At 46.1% G+C, this 27,572-nt stretch overlaps 1 protein-coding gene and 1 pseudogene across 1 annotated transcript; one reads left to right on the top strand and one right to left on the bottom strand.

Annotated features, from left to right (window-relative positions):
* Positions 1 to 672: 672 nt before the first annotated feature.
* On the top strand, positions 673 to 1,835 carry LOC149361270 (uncharacterized; annotated as a pseudogene).
* Positions 1,836 to 7,774: 5,939 nt separating this feature from the next.
* LOC149361269 (uncharacterized) lies at positions 7,775 to 26,012 on the bottom strand. The gene is made up of 4 exons (XM_089568039.1): positions 23,792 to 26,012; positions 20,450 to 20,497; positions 17,820 to 17,964; positions 7,775 to 7,824 (listed from the first exon to the last, which is right to left on the bottom strand). The coding sequence occupies exons 1-4, from the start codon at positions 23,918 to 23,920 to the stop codon at positions 7,775 to 7,777; spliced, it is 372 nt and encodes a 123-aa protein (XP_089424165.1). The 5' UTR covers positions 23,921 to 26,012.
* Positions 26,013 to 27,572: the final 1,560 nt, after the last annotated feature.

The following is a 27,572-nucleotide window of genomic DNA, read 5'->3' as shown; positions in this document are numbered from 1 at the left end:
TGGGAATCTTTTTCCCGAAAGTCTGCCCAAGATCCTCCAGGTCAGGCGGCGCTGTCCCCTCCATTGTGACATCTGAGGGTGTTACTTGCACTCGGCTGAACCGCTCTTTCAGCACATTCGTTTTAGGCGTATCCGAGCTCACCAATATCCCGATGGCACAGCCAGGTTCACCACGTTGTCCCTTGACGATACAAAGTTCCTTCCTTTGGAACGTGAGCTCCCTATGCTCGGGAGGTGTCGGCAAACGCACCTGATCTGCTGCCGATGCCAGTTCCGCTTGCTCCTTGCGGTCGCCTTACCGGTAATTCCTTTCGCCAGCCTCAAGCACTTTCCGTGCTGTCTCACATCTTCGCTTTCTTTTGAAGCGACATCAGAGCCTTCGCTCCTGCTAGCGTTGCTTCGTGCTCGGGGGGACACCCGAGCGCGCGCCCCACTAAGACGTGCGGCGTGTTGCCTCCGTTGTTTCTCGGCTGGAGCCACGGCTCAGTCCTCTTCACCTCTACAAGATCGACGTCTTTCGACGCAGCAAGCAATCTGGACCACTTGGATATCAAATTTCGCCAGGTGGGCCCAATTTTGCACATTTTAAGGCCGAATTACACCCGGCCACCCGGGCGACGCAGTTTGGCCTAACGGCGTCGACGTTCCACGCCGACGGCCTCCCGAGATAACATGGCTGCCCCTGCATCATTCGTGAAGGGTTACGACCCCTATGGCATGATCTGGACGACAGTTTCAACGTCAGAAGGCGACAACTCCGCAGCTTTCCTGAAATATCAGAACCTATCCCTCAACGAAGCGGTCGCGCGCCGATCGCTCGCTCAAGCCAGACTGGCGGCGTCCATCGCTGCCCCGGCCTCCGGCACACCGGCTGGCAAGATGCAGCCTCCTGCCTCGCGCGCTGCAGGAAGCAAAGGCAGGGCCCATCCCAACTGTAAGCCTCGCCTACTCCCAAGAGCGGGCCATGACGACTTCGTGGTCGTGCTCAAGCCACGCAAATATATCTCGCTGCACCAAGCCTTTTCCAAGAATCGCTACGGCGCCGCCATTTCGGCCTACGTCGGGCCCGAGGTAGCAAGGTCTGTACGATTCTCCCATCCCGTGAACAAAACCTCATTGTAATTTACACCCCGAACCCAGCGGCGGCTGACCGGCTCCTCGGGGACATCTCTATTAACACCGAGCATGGGGAGATTCCACTGCACGGATACCTTCGACAAGACGAAGGCGATGTCTGCCACGGCGTCATCACCGTCAGCAATTCGGACACTACTGCATCGCTTCGGCAGGAGGTGCAGTGGAGGGCAGACACCACCGCCGAGGTTCGGAAATTCGGCACCTCTAACAAAGCTCGGATTACCTTCGCCTGGAGGGAGAAACCGAGCTTTGTTCACTATGAGAACATGCTCATCCCTGTTCAAAACTACTACCGGACGATCCGGGCCTGCGGCCTGTGTGGGGCCGTTGGCCACCGAGTGGACGCTTGTCCGAACACGCAGCCGGACACGTGCGGTCTCTGTGGGCAACAAGCCCCTCTTCAGGGGGGGGGGGGGGGGGGTGCGGGCCCCTCACGAGGGCGTGCCGCGGTGCTCGGTTTGTGGCGGTGCACACGCCACAAACTCGCGGGAGTGTGCGGCGAAATTCCGCAAGCACAAGATGGCCGCCCCGAAGGGGGGCGAGAAAAAGAAAGTAGCGGCCAATAAGAAGAGCCGCCATCTTGGCCGCCCCGGTGAGTTTTCAATGACAACAACATTGAAAAGCCGGCGACACCCAACGGAGGAGCCGGCAAGCGCCCGTCGACGCAGCCGCCACCACAGGGCGACACTGTACAGTAGAGTTACTGTATATGCTACCAAAGGTAACAGAGTTGCGCGTCTGTTTTCAAAACGTCGCTGGCGACTACATTGGTAGAGCGCCATCACGTTGTGTCCAAGCAACCGCGTACTGCGGAGAAGACGACGCTCGATGGGCAAAATCATCCACTTTCAGCCGCCGCGGTGGCTCAGCGGTTATGGTGCTCGGCTGCTGACCCAAAAGACGCGGGTTCGATCGCGGCCGCGGCGGCTAGAATTTCTTTGGAGGAGAAATTCTAGAGGCCCGTGTACTGTGTGATGTCAGAGCACGTTAAAAAACCCCAGGTGGTCGAAATTTCCGGAGCCCTCCACTACGGCGTCTCTCATAGCCTTAGTCGCTTTGGGACGTTAAACCCCATAAACTAAACTAAACCATCATCCACTTTCGGTTCTGAACCGGTTTTACCGGTGTCGAGTGTTACCCCGCCGCCTCTGTTCACCGATTCGCGACGCCCTGCAGCATTTCTTCTCCCTCTGAGAGGCTACTCGGTACGGTGCATGTTTTGCCCATCGGACCAGAAACACGTGCGCTGATGACGTAGGCCGGCAGCGAACTGGATTGACAGCCGGCCAAGTTCGAAGCGGATCTACTATCCAACGGCTGCTTACATTCGCTGCTGTGGGGCGTAGCTCACACCTTTTTTGTTTTTTCTTGCTAAAAGTTGCATTGAGGTTTCTTTACCGAAAACAGGCTGTACTTGCGGCTCTGCGCTTTTTCGTGCACACTGTAGAAACGCTAAAATAGAGCTCTGAGTTGCGTACTTATCCCTGTTGGCATAAAACCTGAATGACAAACAATTTTTCATCGAGGGAAACATGTTTAGGCATCTGATTGTTTACTTCAGATGGTAACGTTCATCCAGTTTCGAGTAAACTGTATTTTGGATTTTTATACTGTCTCTTTTATAGTTCCGGCTCATAACTTTTTGCAGGGTTTCGTATTTAGTAAGGAGACTATAAACAGGTTTTTTAACGCAGGTCTGGTGAATAAATGTTGCCGCAAAGAAGAATGAATGCTGCATTTGCACAGCGTATTTAGAATACTGAGTCTGCCCTTAGGTTATCAGGTAAATAGTTCGGAGAAGGTGACTGTGGGAATCGCTTGCTGCCACAGCTCACGGCGCGCGCTAGGAAGAGCACCGGGGCTATATTTTTTGACTGGGTTACGCGGTCAGCTTCTCAGATACTTTTTGTTTGCGATCAATCGAAAAAGTATATCTCAACACTGCCGACGCAGTCTGCTCTTTGTTTATCCCTGCAATTTCAGAAAAAAATTAGGCAGTGACTTAGCTCTGGTTAAGCCTGGATACACAAGCGAAAAGCTTCAGTTATTGGTGTGACAACCGTCCACACACTGCCTGTACGGAGGCGGAGGAAGAGACGGAAATCGGCGCGATTAAAGCTACCCGCCGGAATGCAGAGAGGAGGGTTGCCGGCTGCGACGCGGCTGCAACGAAAGGTCAAACGATGGGCGAGGAGGCGAAGCGCGAATTTGAAGCGCCAGCGAGGAGGCGACGCACATGCGCAGTAGCGCGCGGCTGCGCGTAATTGTCAGGCGACGGGGTATGCTGCGGCGACGGCTGCGGAAGCGGCGGGGAGCGACCACTTTCGCTGCGCGTGATGTCTCTCGGTTTCGCGCATGCGCATAACTCACCAGTTCGGCTCACGCGGAGCTCGGCTCTGACGCGCATAGTGAAGCTTTTTGCTTCAAAATGGAAGTAATGACGCAACAAGCACAGCATTCCAGGCATGAGTACAGTCTTGCAAAATCGGCAAGTTACTCTCCAGACGTACTGTCGGAGATTTCTGAACAAATTCCTTGCGTGCTCTTCTTTGGTGCGCAAAGATATGTCAGCTTCCTGTTAGATGCGTTTTGCTTCAGTCGCTGACTATAAGGGTGCCGGAAATAATGGGCAAAACCCATACAAAAAAGGACACTCTGTTTCCCAATCTACAAAATGAAATTACCATACAATAAAAATTAAACACACACAGAGCGGAGCGTCTGACGCTGTGTGTCCAGAAATGCCGCGTGCATCGCTCTTTTCATATCGATATAAGATCAAGCGGTGCAAATTCTGTCATTTTGTTATCCCTAAAATTCGTCATTATGGGAAGGCCTCGCTCAAGTTGGCGAAATGATTACTGTCCAATTCAGGCTTGCCTCGCACCAGTGGCAGTAGCGTCGCCCCAGTCTTTGCGTTAAGAGAGATTTTCACGCGCTTTCCAGGTTATTTGGTTCAGACTTTGACAGCGTTCTCTGCGGTGTTAAACACGTGCCACCTGCTCATTGCTGCCGACCGGTCCGACACTGACCGCTACCGTCTGCAGTTTCTTGACGGCCTGCGACACTGCAGCATAGGCCATATCGTTTTCGGCCATTCCTCGGTTTTGGTGTCTGACAACGCGTGTAAGCACGTCACGGATGTTTTCTTTACTTTGCATATCTGGGCTCTGTTTGTATGGTTATGCGCGTGATTGGTCAAAATTCGGTTGCTGCAGGACTGCGGACCAAGGTAACTGATGAGAAGGTGTTGCACTTTTTTCGTTCATCTGGGATTAATCAGTTACAACCACTGCTACACCGCGAGAGTGACTTCGAGGATGGAGACTGGTCTCAAGGAAATGTAGATTTAGGAGGCAAGTGTTTTCTTTCGCATGAACTGGAGTACGATCTTGGACAAAAAGGTCAGATTAAAATGAGGTACCAGTAGTGCTTTGCGCTATTGCCGTTCATCATCATCATCATTTGTTTTTTCTTAAGGACCCCTAGGCGGGGCATTACATAAGTGGGGAGGAAGAAAACGAAATCACAAGCGATATGAACATGTGGAATATAACAATGAAGAAGGCAAAACAATTGTTAAAAGAGCAATACAAAATGAAAAAGAGAACAATCGCAGGTACACTGCGGCCATCACGCTATATCAAAAGGAGGAAAACGGGAACACTGATTTGCAGACAAGGGTTCAATAATGTTGTAACACGTGCAGAGGTGGTGCTCAAAAGTGTCGGGCATTACAGTGTAAGTGCGCTAAGGAAAAAGATAAGATAGAAGCAGGGTTTTGAATTTATTTGGATCGCGCTGAGTTACAACTGCCTCAGGCCACTCATTCCACTGTTCAACGGCGGATGGCAGGAAGGATTTTTGAAAGGCATTGGTGGAACCATGTAAACGCTGTAGGCTCAGACTGTCAAAAAGGCGAAGGGATGTTCTATTGGGAGGGAGTAGACGTGTGCAGTGCAATTGAGGAAAACTGTAGTATATCTTGTGGAAAAAGTGGAATGGGGCAATTGTACGGCGAAGAGACAGTGGCTGTATGTCAAGCGATGATTTTATGCCAGAAACACTGGTCCTGCGGCCATAACATGAAGTAATAAATCGGGCTGCGCGACTTTGTACTGATTCTAATGCTTCAATTAGGTGTGACTGGTGCGGATTCCAAATGGGTGAGGCATAACCTAGTTTAGTACGAATGAATGTTTCGTAAGCGATTTTGCTGATGAATGGAGGGGCCACGGCTAGGTACCTTCTGTTTAGCGATCTCGAACTTTACGCTACTATGTTTAAGATGTGCTCGGACCATGAAAGTTTGCTAGTGATTGTTATTCCTAGCTATATGTAGGAGCCGACTTGTGTTAGGGGGATTGACCTTAATGAATACTGATAATTTAAGATATTGAGTTTACGTGATACTCTCATGTGTTTGCATTTTGAAACGTTTAATGTCATCAGCCACAGGGTGCACCAGTGGGTAATTTCGTTGAGGCCATTTTGGAGGACTTGATCGTTGTTTGATGATATGCATCGATAAAGAATGCAGTCATCAGCGAATAGGCGAATTGACGATGATATGTTGCAAGGAAGGTCGTTAATAAATACCAAAAAAAGAAGAGGGCCGAGCACACAACCTTGAGGAACACCAGAAATGACGTTTGTGGCTCAAGAATGGTGGTTGTCTTTTACAGTGCGTTGCGAACGGTTAGAAAGGAAACAGTGGATCCACGATCAAACCAGCGGGTCAAGATGGAAGCTCCAAAGCTTGCCCATGAGGCGACGATGGGGTTCGCAGTCAAATTCTTTCGAAAAGTTCAGATAAATGATGTCAGTTTGAAAGCTGGAGTCAAGATTAAGGTGAAGGTCTGTTGTGAATTGGAATAGCTTTGTTTCCGACGAAAGGCCTCCATGGAAACCATGCTGATTCGGAAAGAAAAAAGAACTGGCGCCAAGGTGTGATGCAATGGTTGAATACAGTACATGCTCTGGCAGTTTCCAAGAGATGCACGTCAAAGAAATAGGGCGGTAATTCGAAGGGTCTGAACAGCTGCCAGATTTGTGTAGAAGGGTTACGGTGCTATTTTTCCAGTCACTTGGAATTGATGTTGTGGCGGTAGACTGATTGAAAACTATCCGTAAAACCAAACTGGAAATCAGTTTGGTGCCTTTTAGAATTGTAGGCGATATATTGTCGGAGCCTGGACTGCTACAGATCTTAAGGTTATCTGTTAGTTTCGATATGCCTTCAGATGTGATTGTGACCGGCTTCATTTCGGAGAAGTTAAAACAAGGTTGGAAGGGTACGTCGGAAGTGGGTTCATAAGTGAACACAGAAGCGAAATACGAATTCTTGACTTCAGTGCACTGGTTACCTGGTACATGCAAGCCATCAAAATTGGTCAATGTCATGTGTGGCGGACAGCGTTTCGGGGTTGATATGCTCCAAAATTTTTGAGGTTTGTCGTGTAGAATAGTTAGAAGGTCTTGGTGGAGGAACTTTCGTTTGGAGCGCTTCATTTAGCCCGTGTATTCACGTAGCTCTTCAAAGTAGGAAGACCACTTCTGGGAGAATCCGCTTGCTTAGGTTCACGAAAAGTATGCTTTTTTGTTCTGGCTAGTTTTCGCAACGAATTAAAAAAACAAGGCTTGCTGGCATCCCCTCTAAGGCGCACAAGGGGAACGAACCTGTCGATGAGAGACAGTATATTGTGCTTGAATAAGGACCAATTTTATTCAACTGTTCTATAATTAGCGAGGGGACTTAATTGTTGAAGAAAGACATCTTGTTCTGTACTTATCTCGTTAAAATTGGCTTTGTTGTAGTCCATGATGTACTTAGTTTCACGTTGGCGATGTTGTAACGTAATGGAGAGGTCGAATAAGAGAGTGCTACGATCGCTTACCCCCTTTATGCTTTGAACCGACTTAATTAACTCGGGATTAGAGACGAGAATCAAATCCAGAATGTTAGAACCGCGAGTTGGAACAGTGACCATCTGAGTGAAGTTGAACGTGAGATCATGGTTGAGAAAGTTTTATTGCGAAAGCAATACTACTTGCACTTTCACGCCTTTGCCGTGCCGCGGCCGGTGACCACCATTGACCTTCATTTGACCTTGATTGCATTAGATGGGATTACACTGGATTGGACTGGACTGGACTAGATTGGATTGGATTAGATTGGATTAGACTGAACTGGATTGGATTGGATTAGATTGGATTGGATTGGATAGGATTGGATAGAATTGGATAGGATTGGATTGGATTGGAGTGGATTGGATTGGATTGGAATGGAATGGAATGGATGGGATTGGATTGGATTGTATAACCGATGCATCATCACAAGTCTAACCACAAGCACCACCACCAGCTAAACTACCAGCTGTACCATGGCGTAGGTACGGATATTGCTTTCGCAATTACCGGGCTTAACCAAGCTAAGCCACAGCGAATTTTTTTTTTGATAGTCTGGATTTAGCAATGAAATTATTCCACTCTATATCACGCAAACTTAAGTCGCCGGATAATAAGTTGGTCGCACGAGGGAAGCGGGAATGCAAGCTTAAAATGACAGACTGAAGTTCATCAACGAAATAATTATTGTGAAATAATTATTATTCAGGATTATGTTTGAAAACCTCTTCTAGGCCTCGGCGAACAGGTGACCACTTTGCACAGGCCGTTTCTGGCAAACTGAAATTCACAGCGGAAAAACTGAAAGTGCTTAATAGTGAAAATCTTTACCGAAAAAAAAATGTTATAGAGAAGCGCAGTGACCCTCTACAATTTTCACTATGTGTCGGTAGCGTAGGGGTCTCAATCGGATCTAAGAAATGGACTTTGAAAGCTCAGTCCAGGATACACACGTTTTCAGGCTTAAAAGCAGAAAGATGGTAATCAGTTTCCACCAAATGTGAGAGAGTAAAATACGATTTTTCTGTAGACGACATGAAAAACTTCTTTGCGGTTTACCAAAACGGCCCCCGCAGCTTTTCCAAAACGGGTTCCGCAGCGTGTAGTACATCGACGCCTACATTTTTCCTAACTTTTTTGAGGAAGTATGAAATAGCGTGTAGATATGGAATCAAGCGACCCGTTAGCGACTCCTGTCTGATTCCAGACCACCGCGGGCGGCTGGGCTTGACACGCTCTTCTTTCGGGCCAAATCGTCCACTGACGTGTGAAGCTCAAGTGGATAGTTGTAGAAAGCTGGGGTGCATTCATTGACAGCGAGATGTTGTTAATGAGCTTTTTTTACGATCTCACGACCCATCCGGGAGAAGAGGCTTGTTACCTCGAGGTTCGAAGGCTCACCAAACATGTGCGGGAGTACCTGGGCTGTACATGGCATGAGTGTCATGCCACGTACAGACCACGGTCTAGAAACTTGGTGAGGTTTTGAACTGGGGTATCGTAGGTGACCTCAAGAGGGGAGAGACCGTCAGAAAAAATCTACAGAATACTGCACACCTCACCTTCCGTTTGCATTTCAGTGCACTGAAAAAAAAAGTTAGTCATTAACAAATATGAATGTTTTTGCAGCCTTAGTTGTGCTCATGCAGTCATTGAGAAAACGGTCACATTTTTCAAGATAAATGTCACTAAGTATGGGGGCTTTACTGGAGCCTAATCATATACAATTTTTCTTGCAGGAAAATGAAAGACTTCCACCATGTGAACGTTGATTGCAGGTACAGGGAGAGCAAGTGTAAACGCCTTCTTAAAAAGCTAAAATGTTTATTAACGAAATCTGCTCACAGACTGCACTCCAGCTTCATGAAACAGGTAGAAAGGCTGCTTTCAGCTGGTTATCCACTTCTTACGTATGTGGCCTAGTCGGCCCTAAAGAAGAGCATGTCAAGCCCAGCACACGACATGACCTCGAACCAGACAGGAGTCGCAAACGTGTCGCTGTGGTTCCGTATCTCCATGGAATTTACACTCCCTGAAAAACGCTGGTAACAAAGGGGGTGTTCATGTTGTGTTCGCTACTCCTGATCGTCTGGATGGTTTGTGCCGCGATGTGAATGAAAAAAATGGCAAGGTGGCTAATTGTACAGAGAAGCGCCAGCAGCTCTCCATCCCTTGTGATAAGGGGATTGTTTAGAAGAATCATCTGCCCGGCAGTGGCCACTACGTAAAGCAGACTGGGAGCTTTATAAGTGAAACAGCAAAAAAAAAACACGACTATAAAGTATCGAAAGTACTTTCACTAAACCTCGGAATTCAATGTCAGGATTGTGAATGGCAAAAACGTAGAAAAAACAATGCGCGCTGCTGTATCCTGAAACAACACTGATCGCTTAAAAACGAGACCGCATTACAAGGGAAATAATCGAGGCATATAGGATATTCAAGCAGGGGACTTCTTCTGTCAGCACCCTTTCGTTAAAACTCTTGCAAAAAGAGCTGTCACTTCTCGGGGGCTGACAATCTCTAATGAGTTCCGGAGCGTTTCTGTTGCTGATGTTCCGTTTTTCTTTTTTTGTGCCTGTAGTGCATCTTTCCATAGCGGTGTCATCTATGTATATATACTTGGTGGCACGGAAATAAACATTCAAGTGATAGGGAGTGGTTTGTACTTTTAGTCGCCTCTTGCGCTTGTCTGTGTTCGCGCTGTTAGACACGAAATACGCGACCAACTAGCCCACGAAAGCGTTCTACTGCAATTAAATTTATAATCTCGGCGACAGCTGTAACCGCACCGCACACGTCGCCGCACTCAGCAATGAGTGCACTCATATAACCTCTCCCACACTCAAGCCTTGGTGTGTGTGAGTGGACGTGTGTGTGAGTGCAAGTGAGTGCGAGAGAACTTGAGTGCGAGTGAGTGTTCGAGTGGACATGGGTGTGACTGAGTGATGGAGAGTGGATGGAGTGGTTGAGTGGGGATGAATATACGTGAGTGTGTGTGTGTGTGAGTGGTCATGAGTGATGGGAGTGGTGGGTAGACGCGATCGAGAAGTTTGCCGCGTGTGTTCTGAGACGACTGCATCCGCGTTACTTTTTCAATGCGGTTGAGGGAGTAAATATTCCCTGCAGAGGGCGCTTGAAGTTTAGGTACCATGTCGATGTCTTTGGAAGACCGAAGCATAGGATTCCGCTGGGCCGGGAAAGGCAGGCTTTCCTTCCTTTTCGCCTTGCGAGTTCTTAAGCGTTAGCATGGTGCAGCCCCTTCGCTTGCCATTAAGTTGCTACGGATTGTGCCCGACCCTTTGATCGAATTTTGCACTGCCACTTGTGGAAGGACGAATGTCCTTCGTTGCGCCTTCTACAGTGCTCGAGCCCATATATGTAGAGTTGCAATGCTTGATGCTTAAACAACCACCAGCTTATCGGCGCTATGTAGCGTGAGGTTAAATGCTTAGGGGAAACCCGAAAGGTGGAACAGATTTGTAACAAGGGAGTAATTTCTCATTGACATCCGCCCAAGCGCAGCCACAGGGTTACAAAGGAAAGCTATACAGCTTTCTCAGAAACGTCGTAGTTAAAGAAAAACTCGTCCTGGCCAGGGGTTCGAGCCCGGGACCTCCGAAGCGATGGTCCCGGGTTCGAAACCCGACCCGCCGCTGGGTTGGAGTGTGTGAAAGGACGCAGCCGGTCCTTTCAAAAACACTCAATTTCTCACGCCGCAATAAGTATTCACCACCCACACGCTAAATGTGTTCGTGCAGACTTGGGAATCCATCACTGTCAAGGATAGCTGATTACTGGTACTCAGCCACCGCCCAAGGCCATCGCCAATGCGAACTCATTATTGTTACTTAGGCGCCGTTCAAAAGCGTGTTAACGCATCTTAGCTGAGGCTAAACAGGCGCTCATCCTGTGAGCAGCACGCGCGGCAGCACACGTGCGGAACAGCGCTACGGGCCGTGGAAGACGCGTGATAAGCAACCACTGCCTGCGGGATACGAAACTCTGAAAATTGGCCAAAGAGCGAGACAAAGCTCATCGACCATTACTACATCTTTGCAGGCCAGGCTATGCTGGGGGGGGGGGGGGGGGGGGGCATGCATCGCTGACCGGGGTAGCAGATCTATCGCCTCGTCTGTCGTGAGAACACAAAAAGAAAGAAAACTCTAGGACGCCGTCCACACACAAACATGCACTGGAAGCTTCACAGCGAGCGAACATGAACGTGAGTGAGTGGATGTGAGTGTGAATGAGTGGATATGTGCCAGAGAGTGGACATGAGCGTGAGTAACTGGAAGTGAGTGTTAGTGGACAGAGTGTGAGTGAGTGGTTGAGAGTGTGAGTGGACATTGCTGAGATTGCGAGCGTGTGGTTGCGAGTCGAATGAACATGAGTGTGAGTGTCAGTGAGTGGATGTGAGTGCGATTGGACCTTAGTCTGAATGACAGTGAGCCACCTCTCATAGTGCCAAGGTATGCCGTAACGGTTCCAAGAATCTACCACGAGTTTGTCCGTCTTTCTCTCTCTCTAATACATACCGACCTACTTAGGCGCCTGTGTCATCCAAAATTTTCATGCCGAGTAAATTAGGAGGCGTGTCCTGTGAACGCTGTATGGAGGCTTACGTCTGCCTACAATCTGTGCAGCCAATCGTTTCGGACACTCTGCAACCTTGCTTTCTGTATCATATCGAAGCGAGAAATGTTGTTAGCCCCCCTGTGGGTTGAATCTGAACACCGCAAGTGGCTGGGTAAACAACTCATCTTCAGGCATTCGACCAATGTGTAGGGCTTATTTGGGTCAAGTCCTCGAAAACTGGATGTGTCTCGTGTGCAGTTTGTGATATAAAAGTCATCACACTCTTTTCTTGAATGATCCGCTGTAAGCTGCAACGAGGGTGTAAATGCGCTCTCAAACACTGAGAATTAAAAAGGCGTTGTTTTTTTGCAGCACGTTACCTGAATGTCCTCATTGCCTCCCAGTACTGGCCATCCATGTTTGCAGCAGCAGCCTTCAACAGCGTTGACACGTTCTTTTTCCTCAGGTAAGTGATATGAGTAAAAATGCAATTATTCAAATAAAGCATAAAAGAACACTATCCTACAGCGGAAATAACAATCTTGTAACCCTGAAATTTTCACAAACATTTTAGCCCCGAAAAATAATAATGCTAGCAGGTCGACGGCATCTGTAAGGCTAAACAATCCTATGAATACTTTCTTCCGAAATATGATTTCTTAATTAATTCTCCTAAAGATAAGGTAATTGTAATGACACTAATTGCTTACATGAATGGAAAAAAGTGGCAGTCCCCGGCTTAAAATACGATTTCAGCAGCGCGAACACGGTTAGGAAAGCACAGAAGACAGACAGGACAGAGCGCTGTTTTCCTAACCGTGTTCGCGCTGCTGAAATCGTATGGATTCCCACCAACTAGCCCGCCAGATTGTGCTACCCGGCTTAAAAGTTTACCTTATGTTTCGAATTTGTTCAGTTTCCATTGAGTATTGCCAACAACTAGTCCAGGTCGTTAAACAAAAGTTATGACATAGGTGTAATGGTATGCAATTACTTTACTTTTGTTTGTAATGCTCCAGTGTGGAGAAATACAGCTACCATCAAAAGTCTAACGGCCACAGCTTTAAGTTGTTGTGGAATGAATATTACTTGTATACTCAGTAAAGCGAAGCATCCAAAAAAACTCCATAAACATCAAGCTCCTCTACCGCGAGAAGAATCCTCCCGGATTTTCAACGCCCTGAGGTATTTATTGGCGCCATGATGGCTCCTTTATGTTGCTCAAACAAAAAGCCTTTGACCTATACCCTTTCGAAGAAGACCGTGCATTCACCGAGTCGCTAATCGTCTAGTACTCTTACAGCGGATACTTCGTTTGTTCCAGTGTGGCCAAGCAGAACGGGAACAGATTCGCCATTTTCGTAATCGGTGTGCTTAGATGATTGATTAAGTAAGCGAAATTATGATCAGGCAGTAATTATTTTCCTTACTTCATATTTGTGTTATAATTTTGCGTATCGTGTTAAGGGAAGGACAAGTGCAACTAATTAATAGCAGACACATTTCCTGAGCAAAGAAAAGCGCATGGGAAAGAGGGGCAGCAATGCAGGAGGGTTATTTTATTCCTGCCGAGCTTAAAACCTAGCAAGATATTTTGTACCACTAATGAGCATTGGTAAGGGGTGCGATGAGGAAGGGAGTCTACGTATTTGGCAGCTGATGGCAACATGCTAAGAGATCCGCTCTGTTTCTCTGTCCAGGTATTTCTTGGGATGCTCAACGCTGCGCACGACGGTTCCTCGCCGGCGGCACGTGCGCTTTACACCCCTGGGGACAACACAGCAACACCGGCTATGAGCAATATCACCACCTGCCCGGACGCCTGCATCCTGATACCAACAACGATTGCAACAGCTAACGTGGTTCTTTCGCCAGCTGTAAAGGATGCACAAATCCAGTTCTTCACCAGTGGGCCCAGACGCAGCACTGACGCAACATGCTAAGAAATCCGCTCTGTTTCGCTGTCCAGGTATTTCTTTCATTGCTCAACGATGCGCATGACGGTTCATCGCCGGCTGCACGTGCGCACTACATCACTGCGGTCGTCACAGCAACACCGCCTATGAGCAATATCACCACCTGCCCGTAGGCCTGCATCCTGATACCAACAACGATTACAACAGCTCACGTGGTTCTTTCGCCAGCTATAAAGGATCCACAACTCCAGTTCTTCTCCAGTGGGCCCGGCTGCAGCACTGACGGCAACATGCTGAGAAAGCCGCTCTGTTTCGCTGTCCAGGTTAGTAACTACTTGCCAGCATATTGTTACCGAAGCGATTACCGTTTCCCAGTGCTGCTGCCTTGCCCACTGTGTGTTAAAAGGTTTTTGAATTGGGTTTTGCCGCCCACCAACGATCTGTTATCTTGTGGTGAAATTGAATCCAATCCTGGGCCATCTGAAAAGGAAAGGAAGGAAAGGCTGTCTGAACTGTTGGAAGGCCAAAAGAAAATCAGTTCGACTGTTGAGGGCATACAGTGCACACAGAAGGAAATGTAAAATAAACTCATCAAAATAACTGAGCGTATTGATGGCATCGATCAGCAGGTAAAAAGGTTGAATGCCCTTGGCATGAAAGTGGAGATTGTGGAATCTGCAGTGTCGAAGCTTGAATCGCAGGTGTCAGCGCTTCGGGATCGTACTGATGACTTGGAAAACAGAGGGTGCAGAAACAACTTAGTCATTTATGGTCTAGATAAGCCAACTGTTGAATCAAATCAAGAACTGTTAAAAACAATGCAAGAAGACATCTTTACGAAATATTTCGGCAAGCAGGTAGCTGGCATTGAAAGATGTCATAGGATAGGGAAAAAAGAAGGAAGTAAGTCACGTCCTGTTTTTTTGAAAATTCTCGATTACCGAGAAAAAAATGTCCTTTTTCAGAACAGCCCATAAGCTAAAAAACTCTAATATATCTTTTTCCGAAGACTTTCCGAAGCGGATTCGCGACATAAGGCAAAATTTGTGGAAAAGCTGTGCAGAAGAGAGAGGAAATGGCGCAAAAGTAAAACTGGTTTTTACTTTGATGCCTTAGGAAGCATAAGAGGGTTCTCACACAGCTTCCACCCTTGCCGTTCGATGACGTTCTACGTCACATCAGCGGTAACTCAGGACGTGCTATGTCCGCCGCTTAAGAACGTGGGTGGCGCTGGTGAACTCTCCCAAGGTTAGGTTATTTGTAAACATAAATACCCCCGAAAGCAGAAGGTTTGACAGCCGTCGCTGTAGCTCAGCGCTAGATCACCGGACGCGTAATTCGGAGATCGTGGGTTCGGATCCCACCGGCGGAATGTGATTTTTTCTTCTGCCTTTCTAATTAATTAGCTTTAAGCGATAACATATTCAGTAATTTGATCAACACCACAAAATAAATAAATAAAATTTAAAAAAATCCCCTGTGCCCCTTGGTTTCTGTGGCTGTTGGCTTTTCTCATGGTTTATGATAAGTTGAGTATAAATGGCGACCTCTTCGGTTGGGACGAAACGAAAAATTCACAATTTCAGCTAAGTAAGATAATGTCTGACGAACATCTGAACCCTAACGCCCGGTCAATAAAATTGATAACTATCAATTGTATCACCGTAATAAACAAGGTCCCGAAGTTAGAGGCCCTTATCCTTTCGCATAATCCTGCTTTCGCAGTACTGACAGATGCTTGGCTAAATGACTTCATATATGACAGTGAGTTCGTTCCTTCTGGCTACAGCGCATATAGGAAAGATCGAGACGGTAGAGGCGGAGGTGTCTGTATTCTTTTCAAGTCATCACTAAATGACCTGCGAATGCCGGATATACACAATGTTGAAGGTATTTTTTGTAAAGCTTATTATAATTGTTTTAGATACCGTCTAGGACCAATATACAGACAACCTAACTCACCTGTTTCAGTGCTCGAGGAGCTGGAGAAGTACTTGCATGAAAATATTACTACGAATGAATTAATAATCCTATCAGCGGATTTTATTTGCGCAATATAGATTAGTCGACTTTCTCGCTCATAAAAGACGATCTTGCTGGTGAAGCAATGCTGAACATTGCATTTTTATATGACTTGTTGCAAATAGTTAAATACTATACCAGAATTCAGGGATCCTCTAAGTCAATTTTGGAGTTGTTTTTTGTCAGTGGATCCATCAATGCTCAGACCGACTGCGATGTCTTTTCAGGAATTTCGGAAAACCATGCGGCGGTACTAACCCTCAGCAATACTCCACTATTGAAAAGAAAAAATTCAGGGGGCACTTTGGCTGTCTAAAGTGGGTAGAGGCGAAAGCGTCTTCCGAACCACTTTCGCTGCTTCTGTGGCACTGGTGGCGTCACATATAATTGAGTACTAATTACTAATTGATGACAAATCACTAATTACTGATTACTGCCTGAATACTAATTAACTGCTAATTAATGACGCTTAAGCTTCGCCTTTAGGAGTGGAACGCGACAGCGTGTTGTAGCGCTGCCAGGGAGTCCACGGAACGCCACCACCCGTTCGGCGCGATGCCTTGCCCTTTGAACGCAACGCTTTTTGAGGAAAGGAAATGGCGCAGTAATTCTCTGTCATCACGGTGGACACCTGAACCGCACCGTAGAGGAAGGGAGGAAGTGGGAGTGAAAGAAGACAAAGAGCGCCCGTAATGAAGGAAATGAAAATTTTATTTGAGGAAAGGAAATTACGCAGTGACTGTCTCACATATCTCGGTGAACACCCGTCAAAATTCAGGGGGCACTTTTTTTACCTAAAGTGTGGTCAATGATGTGTGGTTAAGATGTTAAGCTTCGCCTCTAAGAGTGGAACGCGACACCATCTTGCAACGCTGCCAGGGAGTCTATAGAACGCCATTGCCCATTCGGTTCTACGCCTCGCTCGTCGGTAAATTCGTTTTTGACGAAAGTAAATGAATCTGTCTCTCATATCTCGCTGGACACCTAAATCTCTCCGGAAGGGAAGGGAGGTGGAATGCAGTGAGCGAAGACACCGTATTCACTAAACGCGCCTTTGTTCATACCAAACCATCGAGCTGGCATGGCCGAGTGGATAGCATGCTCGTCTCGCACGCCGGAGACCGGGGTTCGAATCCCGAGCTCGACCAATTTCCTACTGCGTTTTCTTTATTTATATGGCCTGACTAGAAAAGTTAGTTAGGCTAATTGGGTAATTAAGCAGTTAACTAAGCTCAGTCCCACTTACTTGGAGCATCACTATACAATCCCTTCAATTGGTTGCATGGTTACTAGGCAAACTACAATTGGCCCCTTTTGAAAATCGCGCACTGTGACGTCACGGCCGTTTCGACCAATTGAAAAGCGCGACATTTTCTGTCGACAACTGCTGCTTACAACGATGAGGCATTACAGGCTTTCGCCTTAATAGGACGTTTATTCTTCCCTGACTTCACTCGGGCAGATGACGCTTCAACTATTGACATGCTTGCGTTTCATTTTGATGAATTTGCAAAGGGCACATGCGACGTAAATGAGCTTTGGGTCCGTTTTAAAAACATTGTAACCGATTGTAATAACTTGTTTGTGCCGCGAATCACGAAGAAAAAGAAGCGTAGAAACCCGTGGATGTCACGTAAAACACTCAGGTTAAAAAGACGGCTGAAACGGTTAAAGAACAAAATCAAAAACTTGCCTAATATCAAAAAAGAAGTTTCTGATCCAACTTCAAAGTTTAAAGCCCAAGTACCCTATTGAAAATATTGAGCGTGAATTCTGCGTGCCTATCTTTGCGTGTTTATTGCCACGCAAAATGCTACGATTGAACGAGGTCGCAGAACACGAGACATATTTCACATAATTTGCGCAAGCTGAGCAAGCTCGCAAACGCGAGACATCTCTCACATAATTGCGCAAGCCGCGTAAGGCTCGTACAGCAGGAGACATCCTCGCGTAATATGCGCAAGCCGGGTGAGGCTTCCAGAATGTCCGAGAGCCAAGGGTGAGTCCCAGAATGTTCAAGAGGCGAGTCTGGCTCACAGAGCACTAGACAGTGTCTAATTGAGTTACTATCATGATGCCGATAATACCTTGCATGGCTGCAAGGCTCCTACATCACTGCTCAACACGGTACGCTAATGTACTGCATTAAGGCCTCCTCATCTGTCTGTCACTGCCTCATTCAGCATGCATGTTGTGAGATAACAAGCTTTGCAGAAACGGTACTTCGTGGGATGGCTCTCATGTGTGTAGCATGCTTGCAAAAGGACATAGATAAGGTCACCTTAACTGGCTTTATTAATGCCACATCCCTCATGATGGGTGCCACACAGTGGCTAAACAATTTCTTCAGTTTCTCCAAGTCCAGCAGGTTGGCGTCTTGATACAGGTTCTCACTATGCAGCACCTGCAAAAAGGTAGGAGTATATGCAAAAAAATTCAGTTAATCTGTTTTCTGGAAATTCCAGAAAAGGGCACAAGTACTTCTTCCATTAATGAACTAACGATGATTTCGAAAAGTTTCAGGTTTGAAATACAGACACTGGAAAACCCGACTCAAGCACGCAGACTGCTCAGCATCAAACCTGCACAAAATCTAATAACCGTGTCACACAGGCATTTTGAAGGCTTTCAAATGGCTATTAACTCAGTGGCACTTGAATACAGCTAAATGGGCATTTCCAATAGCCACTGAGTCCCTAGAACAGTGTGGACATCTATTAAGATTTTGAAGGCTTTTCAGTGGTAGAAATTTGCACTCAGACATGGAGCACTCGCAACTATACACTAAGCAATAAAATCAAAGCAATTTAATCGCTGAAAGAATACCCAACATGAAATTTACAACTTATTTGACTAAAAAAAAAAGAAGGCTAGCCACAAAACACTGCAGCAAGCATATTATCACTGTTGCCAATAGCACAAAAACAATGAATACCACCTTTTCAAAACTGTGTGAGCGCTACAACAGCTTCCCAGCAAAATTATCAACTGTGACAGTGGCGCCACAGCAGCTTGGTGCGAGATGATGAAATATCTCTACGGCGATCAAGTATTCTGTGTAGCAGTGGCATAACTCCCGAGTTGAAGTGCAAATCTCAAAGTTCAATCTCCCACCTCAACTGTTGTCTTTAAATACATATTTAAATTCATTGGAGCGTGCTGCAGAAGTAGGTGGTCAGATCATTCGAGAGGATACCTGCAAGGTATCTCAGGAGACGAAAGGTCTGATGAAGAAACGCCTAAGCATGAGGACGTCTAACTTCAGAGATAGAATAGAACTAGGAGAGCTATCGAAGTTATTTATAAGTGCAAGGTAGCCAACATAAGAAAGTTTAACATGGAGAAAACCTAGCATGCTCTAAAGCATGGAAAAACCTAGCATGCTCTAAAGCATGGAGGTAGCCTAAAATCAGTGAAGAGAAAACTAATCACAGGTAAAAACCAGATGTATGCGCTAAAAGACAAAGGGGGCAATGTCATAAGCAATATGGATAAGATAGTTAAAGTAGCCGAAGAGTTCTGCACAAATCTCTACAGTAGTGAATGTAACCAGAACGTTACGGAGAGAGGCAGTAGAGCATAGCAATGGGACATCCCGCCAGTAACGAGGGAGGAAGTAAAGAAAGCCTCAGGAGCAATGCAAAGGGGTAAAGCAGCTGGTGAGGATCAGATAACAGCAGATTTGTTGAAGGACGGAGGAGAGATTGTGCTAGAGAAACTAGCCACCCTGTACACGCTTGCCTCGTGACCACGAGCATATCAGGAGCTTGGAAGAATGCGAACATTATTTTAATTCATAAGAAAGAAGATGTCAAGGACTTGAAGATTTACAGACCGATCAGCTTACTATCCATTGTCTACAAGGTATTTACTAAGGTAATCACTAATAGAGTCAGGACAACCTTCGAATTCAATCAACCAAATGATCAGGCAGGCTTTCGTAAAGGATACTCAACAAGAGACCACATTCATGCAATCAATCAGGTGATAGAGAAATGGGCAGAATACAACCAGCCCCTATATATAGCCTTAATTGACTACCAGACAGCAATTGACTCGGTGGAACCACAGCTGTCATGCAGGCATTGTGGAATCAGGGTGTAGAAGAGTGTTATGTGAAAATATTGGAAGATATTTATAACGACTGCACAGCTACCATAGTTCTGATTGAGAGGACATAGTAGTAGCGCTTAAAAAACAAGGACGACAGGGTAGAGAAAGACAGCACAGTTGATGTCTAGCGCCTGTGCTGTCTTTCTCTACCCTGTCGTCCTTGTTTTTTAAGCGCTACTACTATGTCCTCTCAATCTAAACACCAACTAGCCCAGCTGTCTGCCTTAAATACCATAGTTCTCCATAAGGTCAGCAATAAAATTCCTCTATATTCCGAGTTTTCTAACACCACCATCATTTTTGGCACCGTGAACATATCATACAAGAATGTGAGACCTACTGCATACCTAAAGAAAATATGTGTGTAAGCCAAGCATCAGCCGTTGTATGCAATAAGAAGTCTAAGTGAAAAAGATTCTATATAAATTAGAGAAAGCCTTGCCATTTTTGTACGTCTGCTTCTATGACTGCTTGCTGGATTTTTTTCTTTAGTTGGAAGCCTTCTTCCATCCCTTATCTCTATACACTATTCCTCTGCCAATTGACTGAGTAACCCAAATAGCAATTCCTAAGTAGGGAGGGGGCCTTCCACAGTGACCACACAGGGGCCTTCAAGTTCTTGCAGCAATCAAAACATCCCTTTGTAACACTGGCCTTGAATGCACCACTATATGTTTGTGGCAGGCCAAATATTTATACAATTTATGTTTTACAACCACACAGAAATCCACAACTGCCATTATGAAAACAACCTAGTAATGTAACCATAAGCGTACCTGGCCAGCATGATCAGCATGGAAAGGCGCACAGCTTGTGTGCAGCTCCTAAAATGAAAGCAAATTCACATGATTAATTGCAATTTCCACAAAGACATTCTTGAAAAATCATGTTTTTGCACCACTCAGCCTCAAGCCTGCCTTATTGCTCCAGCAGCAATGAGGCAAATCTGAGCACAGCTTGGGGTGAGCTGGTGGTATCACATTACGCACCTGACACTACATGCATCAATCCATTTGTATGACAGAATTTCAGAATGGCGAAAAGACACACACACAGGAAAAAATGGTGGGTGGATGAGATTAAGAAGTTTGTGAGGATACAGTGGCCGCAAGTGGCAAAGGAAAGGGTTAGACATGGGAGAGTCCTTTGCCCTGCAGTGGGTGTAGTCAGGCTGCTGCTGCTGCTGCTGATGATGATGACAGCCTGAGCACACCTACAAAGTAAAACTGTGATCTCGACCCAGCAGCACTTCACTGTGTTGAAAGAGAACAGGTACAATTGAATTACTGCATTACCTTGTTATTATCATTAAAAAGTACAGGGCTCTAAGGACTTCCTAATTTACATCGAAACGAATGGGTTACACTGAACTTTCACGGATTACACTAACAGGCACTGAAAATCCAACACAGCTACCCAAGAGAATATTAGGCAGCCGCGCTAGCCTTCTTTTGCGCTATGCTACCTGATACCAGATTAAAATTCCAGAGCAATTTACTCATACTCTAGCACTGGGATACGTTATGCCCCAGACTGATGCAGCTGTCTTACTAAAGGCAGAGAAGCTTTCAGTGTGGGTCATGTGTGCTGTGACGTGAACACATGCACAGCATCGCCTGCTACCATTCAAGTCCTCTGTATACACAAATGCAGGTGCAATAGAAAACCCACATCACAAATTTGGCTAGTCTGGTCGGCCAAGCATGGGCCAGCTGATAGCACGAAGCAGCAGGTGCGACACATACCATCATCAGCCTGACTAGGCCCACTGCAGGGCAAAGGACTCACCCATGTCTCCACATTAACCCTGTCCTTTGCTAGGTGTGGCCACCATATCCCCGCGAACTTCTTAATCTCATCCGCCCATCTAACTTTCTGCCGCCCCCTGCTGTGCTTGCCTTCTCTTGGAATCCACTCCGTTACCCTTAAGGACCAGCGGTTATGTTGCCTTCCCATTACAAGCCCCGCCCAGGCCCATTTCTTCCTCTTAATTTCAAGTAGCATGTCATTAACCCGCGTTTGTTCCCTCACCCACTCGCCCCCTTTCGGTCTCTTAATGTTAGACTTATCATTTTTCTTTCCATAGCTCACTTTGCTGTCCTTATCGTTTGGCACGTGTTTTTTTCTTTGTAATAAGGCATAAAGTATTATACACGGATTACCACATGGCATCCTCCTATGACCGCTAAATAATTTATAATCAAATTTCTTTCTCCTGCTGTATTTGTTTCGGTTTCAACAGCTGAATGATGGCTGTGACGTCAAAGCGAGGTTATTGGTCATGTGAGGCATGAAAAACTGCAATCCAATTGGTACTTCTGGCTCTTAAGGAATGCTGGCGTACGCTGTAGCGAATTAAAATGATGAAGCAGCAATTATAAGTGCACTTTTCCACGCCTCATGTGACCTATAACCTCTCTTTGATGTCATAGCCATAGTCAAATTGTTCACCGAAACAGGATGGCAGAAAAAGTTGATTATAAATTATTTAGCGGTCTCACGCGAATACCAGATGGTGATTCATGCATAATAGTGTCTTCCGCATCATTATAGAGAAGAAAACATGCCACCAAGATTAGGTGTCTATACTCTTTTAAGCTGAACTCTCTTCATTAGCCTCCACGTTTCTGCCCCAAAAGTGAGAAACATGCAGGCTAAAGAAAAGATTTCAGCTTAAGTACCAAAGTGGCTCTAATCACACGATGAAGCGGAAAAACTCTCGACACTTGAACAGAGAACAAATAGGAATTTCAACAAAATTTTAGATTCTTGTAAGGCTATCAACCATTTCTGAATATTGTAAACTGCACTTTCACACATACAATGCGCATGTATGCCAAGCTCACATTCAGTAGCCCTGTTTACCGGCTGTAATTATCACGGTCTAAGCTCAGTTACAGATTTAAAACCAGCCAAAAGATGCAACACAGGAAAAGAGAAGAAAACAGGTTCGACTATCAATTGAATTTTTTGTAAAGGAAAAGAAGGCTCGCATGAAGATGCGTCACACATGACCCACACCAGCGAAAGGCAGGACAACAAATAACTGTCACTGATATACAAGCACGTCATCTAAAAGAGAAAATTCTTTCCGTTGAAGATTGACTAATGGCTTCGCTACTCATACAGCCGTTGCCTTGGAGATATGCATCAAATACCTTAGAGATTTGTTTACCACTTCTATACACCACTGAAGTGTCACAGAAATCAGGCGTACACACTGATGGGTCATCTTATGATTTACACTCACGACATTGACACTGTAGTGCCAGATTAGAAGCTGCCTTCCCCCTAACGAGTTAGTGCTCACTCAGGAACACATTAAAGACACCTGCACATATCCCTGAAGTAGTTTCTTGCACAAGCTAGCGGAATGTGATAAACCACTTCCTGCAAGTCCTGAACCTAGTTTTATGGGATACCATACTGCTATCCCGGTTTTTAACAGCAGCGCAAAGGCCATCAACACAATGATTGGCGCAAAAATTACATTAAAAAATTTTCCCGCCACTCGATTTGAACTCATGAAGTCTACACAAAGGACTCCATGATAACCGTTCTGAGGTGAATAGCAGTTCAGCCTAGCCTCTGCAATCTGTTCCAAAAAAAACGGAGTCAGCGCATCGCAATTTGCTTCCGAAATCAGCCGGTGCTGATGAAAATTGTATGTTTTGCTTTCTCTGGCTTATAAAGCACCACTTTCAGAAAAAGTGTCGTCTTTGTGGTTAGGATGCGGAACTTCATCATCACAGGTCAACTTCAGCTTGCCATCAGTGTCCCTTTAATGCCTCAAAGTTGAACAATAGCTCCATTCATAGAGGAGGGCTGTGCATAAATTTCGACCACCAAAGATTCTTTAACATGCACTGACATTGCATAACACACGAGCAAATATGCATTTCGCCTTGTCGAAACGAAGCCACCACAATTCAATCCCGCGTCTTTGGGCTCAGTAGCCGAACACCAATGCAGCAGGCCACAGCAGCAGGTGAAAAACAAAAGAGAGCCCTTAATAGGCAACCTAACTTGCCAAAATCAACATAACGAGGGGTCACACAAGTAGCAGTGGACTAGGAAAATAAAAGCTACTTGTGTCGGAAGATGTCTTCAGTGTTTACCTCAAAAGCCTGCTTGCTTGCTGGGCATCCTAGCACCAAGTGAAAGGCTGGCACAGCTATACTGGACAGCTTGGAAGAGGCATTGCTGGTAAAGCTATGTGGAGATTGCTGCAAGGTAAAAAGACACATTTAACAGCAGCACAGTGCAAAAAATGGACTAGAATCAAGCATGTAAGGCAAAGTGCAAGGCACAAAAAGGAGCCGGTCGCAGAATGGAACACAACTGTTTAACCACATTTCGAAGTGGGCCAGGCAACAAGAAATTCATAACCACGGCAGTCATTCACAAGCTAGCCTCAGACGAGACATCACTTGCATATCGATATCCAGCATCGTTTCTACAATACATGCCACCATTCAAAAGAACAGACCCACAGCAGAACGATATTTTCAGTAGAAGGCTGGTTTGCTTCAAATTCTGCATGCGTCCCTCAATTTGAAATCTGGCATGATTAGCACTGATTTCACATTCTCACAGGTAGGATGAATTAATAGTGCCAATTGCAGAAAAACCACACTTTTTCCTTTAACATCAAATAAGGTATTGGAGAGGTACCTCAGCATATTTAAGTCAAAGTCAGATTTATTTGCGCCATTGGTTATAATCATGAAACAATCAAGTTTATTCTTCGTACATATTAAAGGCTCAATTACCCTTAAATTTCACTGCAACTTCGGGATTTAGGGCAAATGGAGCTAGGGCACCTGTGTGCATTTTGCAGTTGTTTGTACCATTTCAGCTCCGAGCCAAAGTATGAAAAAGCGAATGCCAAAATAGAGGCGAAAAACTTCAGAGCAATTTGTTTTATCTCACCGTTCAGCTATTCAAGGCTCGACTACACTGGCTCGGCTATAAGTACGAACGCAGCTGGATCATATGGAGCTTCGTACCTTAAATACACAATTTATAAAAGTACAAGTGAAATACAAGTGAAAGAGGAGGAAGCTCAATCCTAACGCATACAGCTGAATCGCAGTCTACGTAGTTAAACTGCTCGAGCGCTGTTACTTCAATTACAGCGTAACATGCGGCGAGAATGTAAAGCCCGGGCCGAAGATCTATTGGTGGGCACATATTCCATTCTCGGCGAGAGATGAATGGCAGTACGGCGGCAGTACGGCGCCGATATCGTGCACCCCACGATCGGATCAGCTGTGCATATTTGCATGGCATACTGACCATGACCGTGTGACCACTGACACTACACGCGCATTCATGCCCGTGTGCCGCCAGCAAACAACCTTTCAGCGCTGCGTGCTGCCGCGATAGGCACTGCGTCTTCGCGTCTCTGTACTAGCTGTGTTGACGTGGCCAGTTGTGCGCAAAGGCTTTGAAATAATGAACAGGTTCGAAGAAAATTAACTTACCCCCAAGATGCGAGATGTCACCCGGGTAGTGGTCTCCCACCAGCTGCTCCGCCATGGAGGAAATGAGCCCCACCGTCAGCATAGCGTTTCCAGTGAAGGCGCGCAAAGGACGACGCGCTATCCGTCGAGCCCGCTGACGCACGCTGTAAACACAGGTTTACTCAGCACCTTACCACGTTTTCGTACATCGCACCAGCGAATTTCACTGCTGTCGGCACATCACATATCGGAAGAGTGACAAATGCTCATGCCAGCGATGGTTCATGCCCTCGGCACCACAAAGGACCACGAAAAACGTAGTAACGCTGACCGCCATGCTGTCCCTCCCCAGACGCTGCGTTCGTTGGCTAGCGCTTCGGCCAGTTCCGGCTTCCTTCGGCCCGTTTAGAAAGGCATCGCCTCCAGGCATTCCTCCAGGTCGTCTCTTTCGGGCTCTATGCTTTTGGGCAGTGCGATAGCAAAGAACTAAAACCAAATGAAACTTTCGTTACAAAAATAATTAAGTTCTTGTGCACATATTAGCATTAAAAACTTGAGAAATTTGTGACGCATGGACGCATTAATATGCGTGTCGGTACATTCGTGCGTGCGTGCGTGCGTGAGTGGGCATGGTCTAGCTCGTCAAATCCAAAGCCTATCCGACATGCTGCATGGTTTCTAAGATCACCGCCGTGAGCTTCGCTTGTTTTCTCGTGCTGCTGCTGGGCGGTCTTGCGCGCCGCTGTTACTGTGCTGGAATCGCAAAAGAAGAAGGATTACCGGTGTGTGCTGCCGGTGGGCGCGCTCTCATCCAAGAGTAGTAGCAGCTCCCAATTAAGCGATCCGTCGGGGCATATGTGCTATGGATGTCTGGTCGACAATGATAATGAGGTCAGCAGTGCGGTGCCGTCGTTTGATGAGTCGAACCTTTCGGCCTATTGCACTGCTAAATTCGTTGCAAAAATGCCTGGCTCATAAGCAGCGACAGTGGCCATTGTTTCTGTGGTGTGTTTCGATTACAAGACGGCGCCCTTCTACAGTGTGGCTTCCTTGGAAACTTAGTCGGCGGTGTGCCTGCAACGCCTGTCGCTGTCAGCTCAAACTGACCGCCTGCGAGCGCTGCCTTCTTTTGCGATGTGAACGGTGACGGGACACTTACTGCCTGTGGCCGGAGCTTATAGCAAAAGCGAAGAGTGTTTTGTGTGAAGTTTTGACGAAGTGCGTGTGTCAATCTGGACCCTTAGCAAGTCATACGAGATGCGACATGCAAAAGTGGTCCACCAGTCGCTTCAGCAGAAAGGAGTGCGGATGTTTTTTACGTTACTTCAATCGAGAACTGCCCATGCAAATATTTCAACTCGTCTCTTGCCTAAACAGCATAGTAAAGAAGCTAAAGCAACAAAACTGCTGTTTCCATGCTGTATATTGATTCCGCACTCGTGCTAGAGGTGGGAAATATGTAGCAGTTATTGGCGGAGTTATAGCCTATGAAGCACGTGCAGCTTCATGTAATTGCAGGTTAGGATATGCGCCTTACTTGGTAGTGACTTTGTAACCAGACATAGCCATCTGTCAACTAAAAGAAATTTTCTTGCTATAGGATTCTGCAGCATTATGTATGCTTCTGGACACTGAATACTGGGGGTCACCTCTCTTGAAAGCACTAAGATTTGTGTACTTATCAGTACGTTTGAGATGAGAAAATTTTATCAGCTTCTTTTCTTTATTTTATAATTAGCTACACAGCATGTCGCAAAAAAAATGTTTTAAGGAAAAGTATTTCAGTTTAGAGTAGAACAGTTCAACAAAGTTGTTTTGGGCATTCTGGTAACTTCAAGATGGTATCTGATGGTTGCATACAGACGCGCAAGTCAAACCTCAAAGGGCATCAAACTTAACAGTACCGCTGAGCTTATCCTTTCGTGCTTTTTATGTGTGTGTAGATCACCTGGGGAAGTTCAGTATTGGATGTTGGATTTCATAGTTCTGCTACAACTTTTATCTTCCTTTCTACACATGAAACATGACTGAACTCGATTACATTCCCCAAGCAAATACCTGACGCCTTACAAGCGTTCCTTACTGTGCACAGTTGTCCCAGTGCATTATATCCACTCATGTGCAGCACACTGTTGTGTTGCTCTTGGTCTCCGAATGTGACTCTCAGCAATATGATGGAATCATAGTCCATCCAGATGGTCTTTGTGGTAGTGCAAATTTCAAAACAGATTGAAGAAGAATGAAGAGTGTGATACTTCGTCATGCATCATGCAATGCTGGTGCTAATCAGGCAACATGTGTGGTATATATACTTCGCACATTTGAGATTCATTGGATTTGTTCTGGAGCCATACTGGGAATTAATTAATCGATCTGTGATTCGTCACTGAAATGGAGAGAGGGCACTAATTTCTGAACTTTTGACACCAACTGT

Source organism: Amblyomma mixtum, chromosome 2 (assembly GCF_055824585.1).
Source record: "Amblyomma mixtum isolate Tamu chromosome 2, ASM5582458v1, whole genome shotgun sequence".
Classification (NCBI taxonomy): domain Eukaryota; kingdom Metazoa; phylum Arthropoda; class Arachnida; order Ixodida; family Ixodidae; genus Amblyomma; species Amblyomma mixtum.
This window is presented reverse-complemented; position numbering and strand designations above follow the sequence as displayed.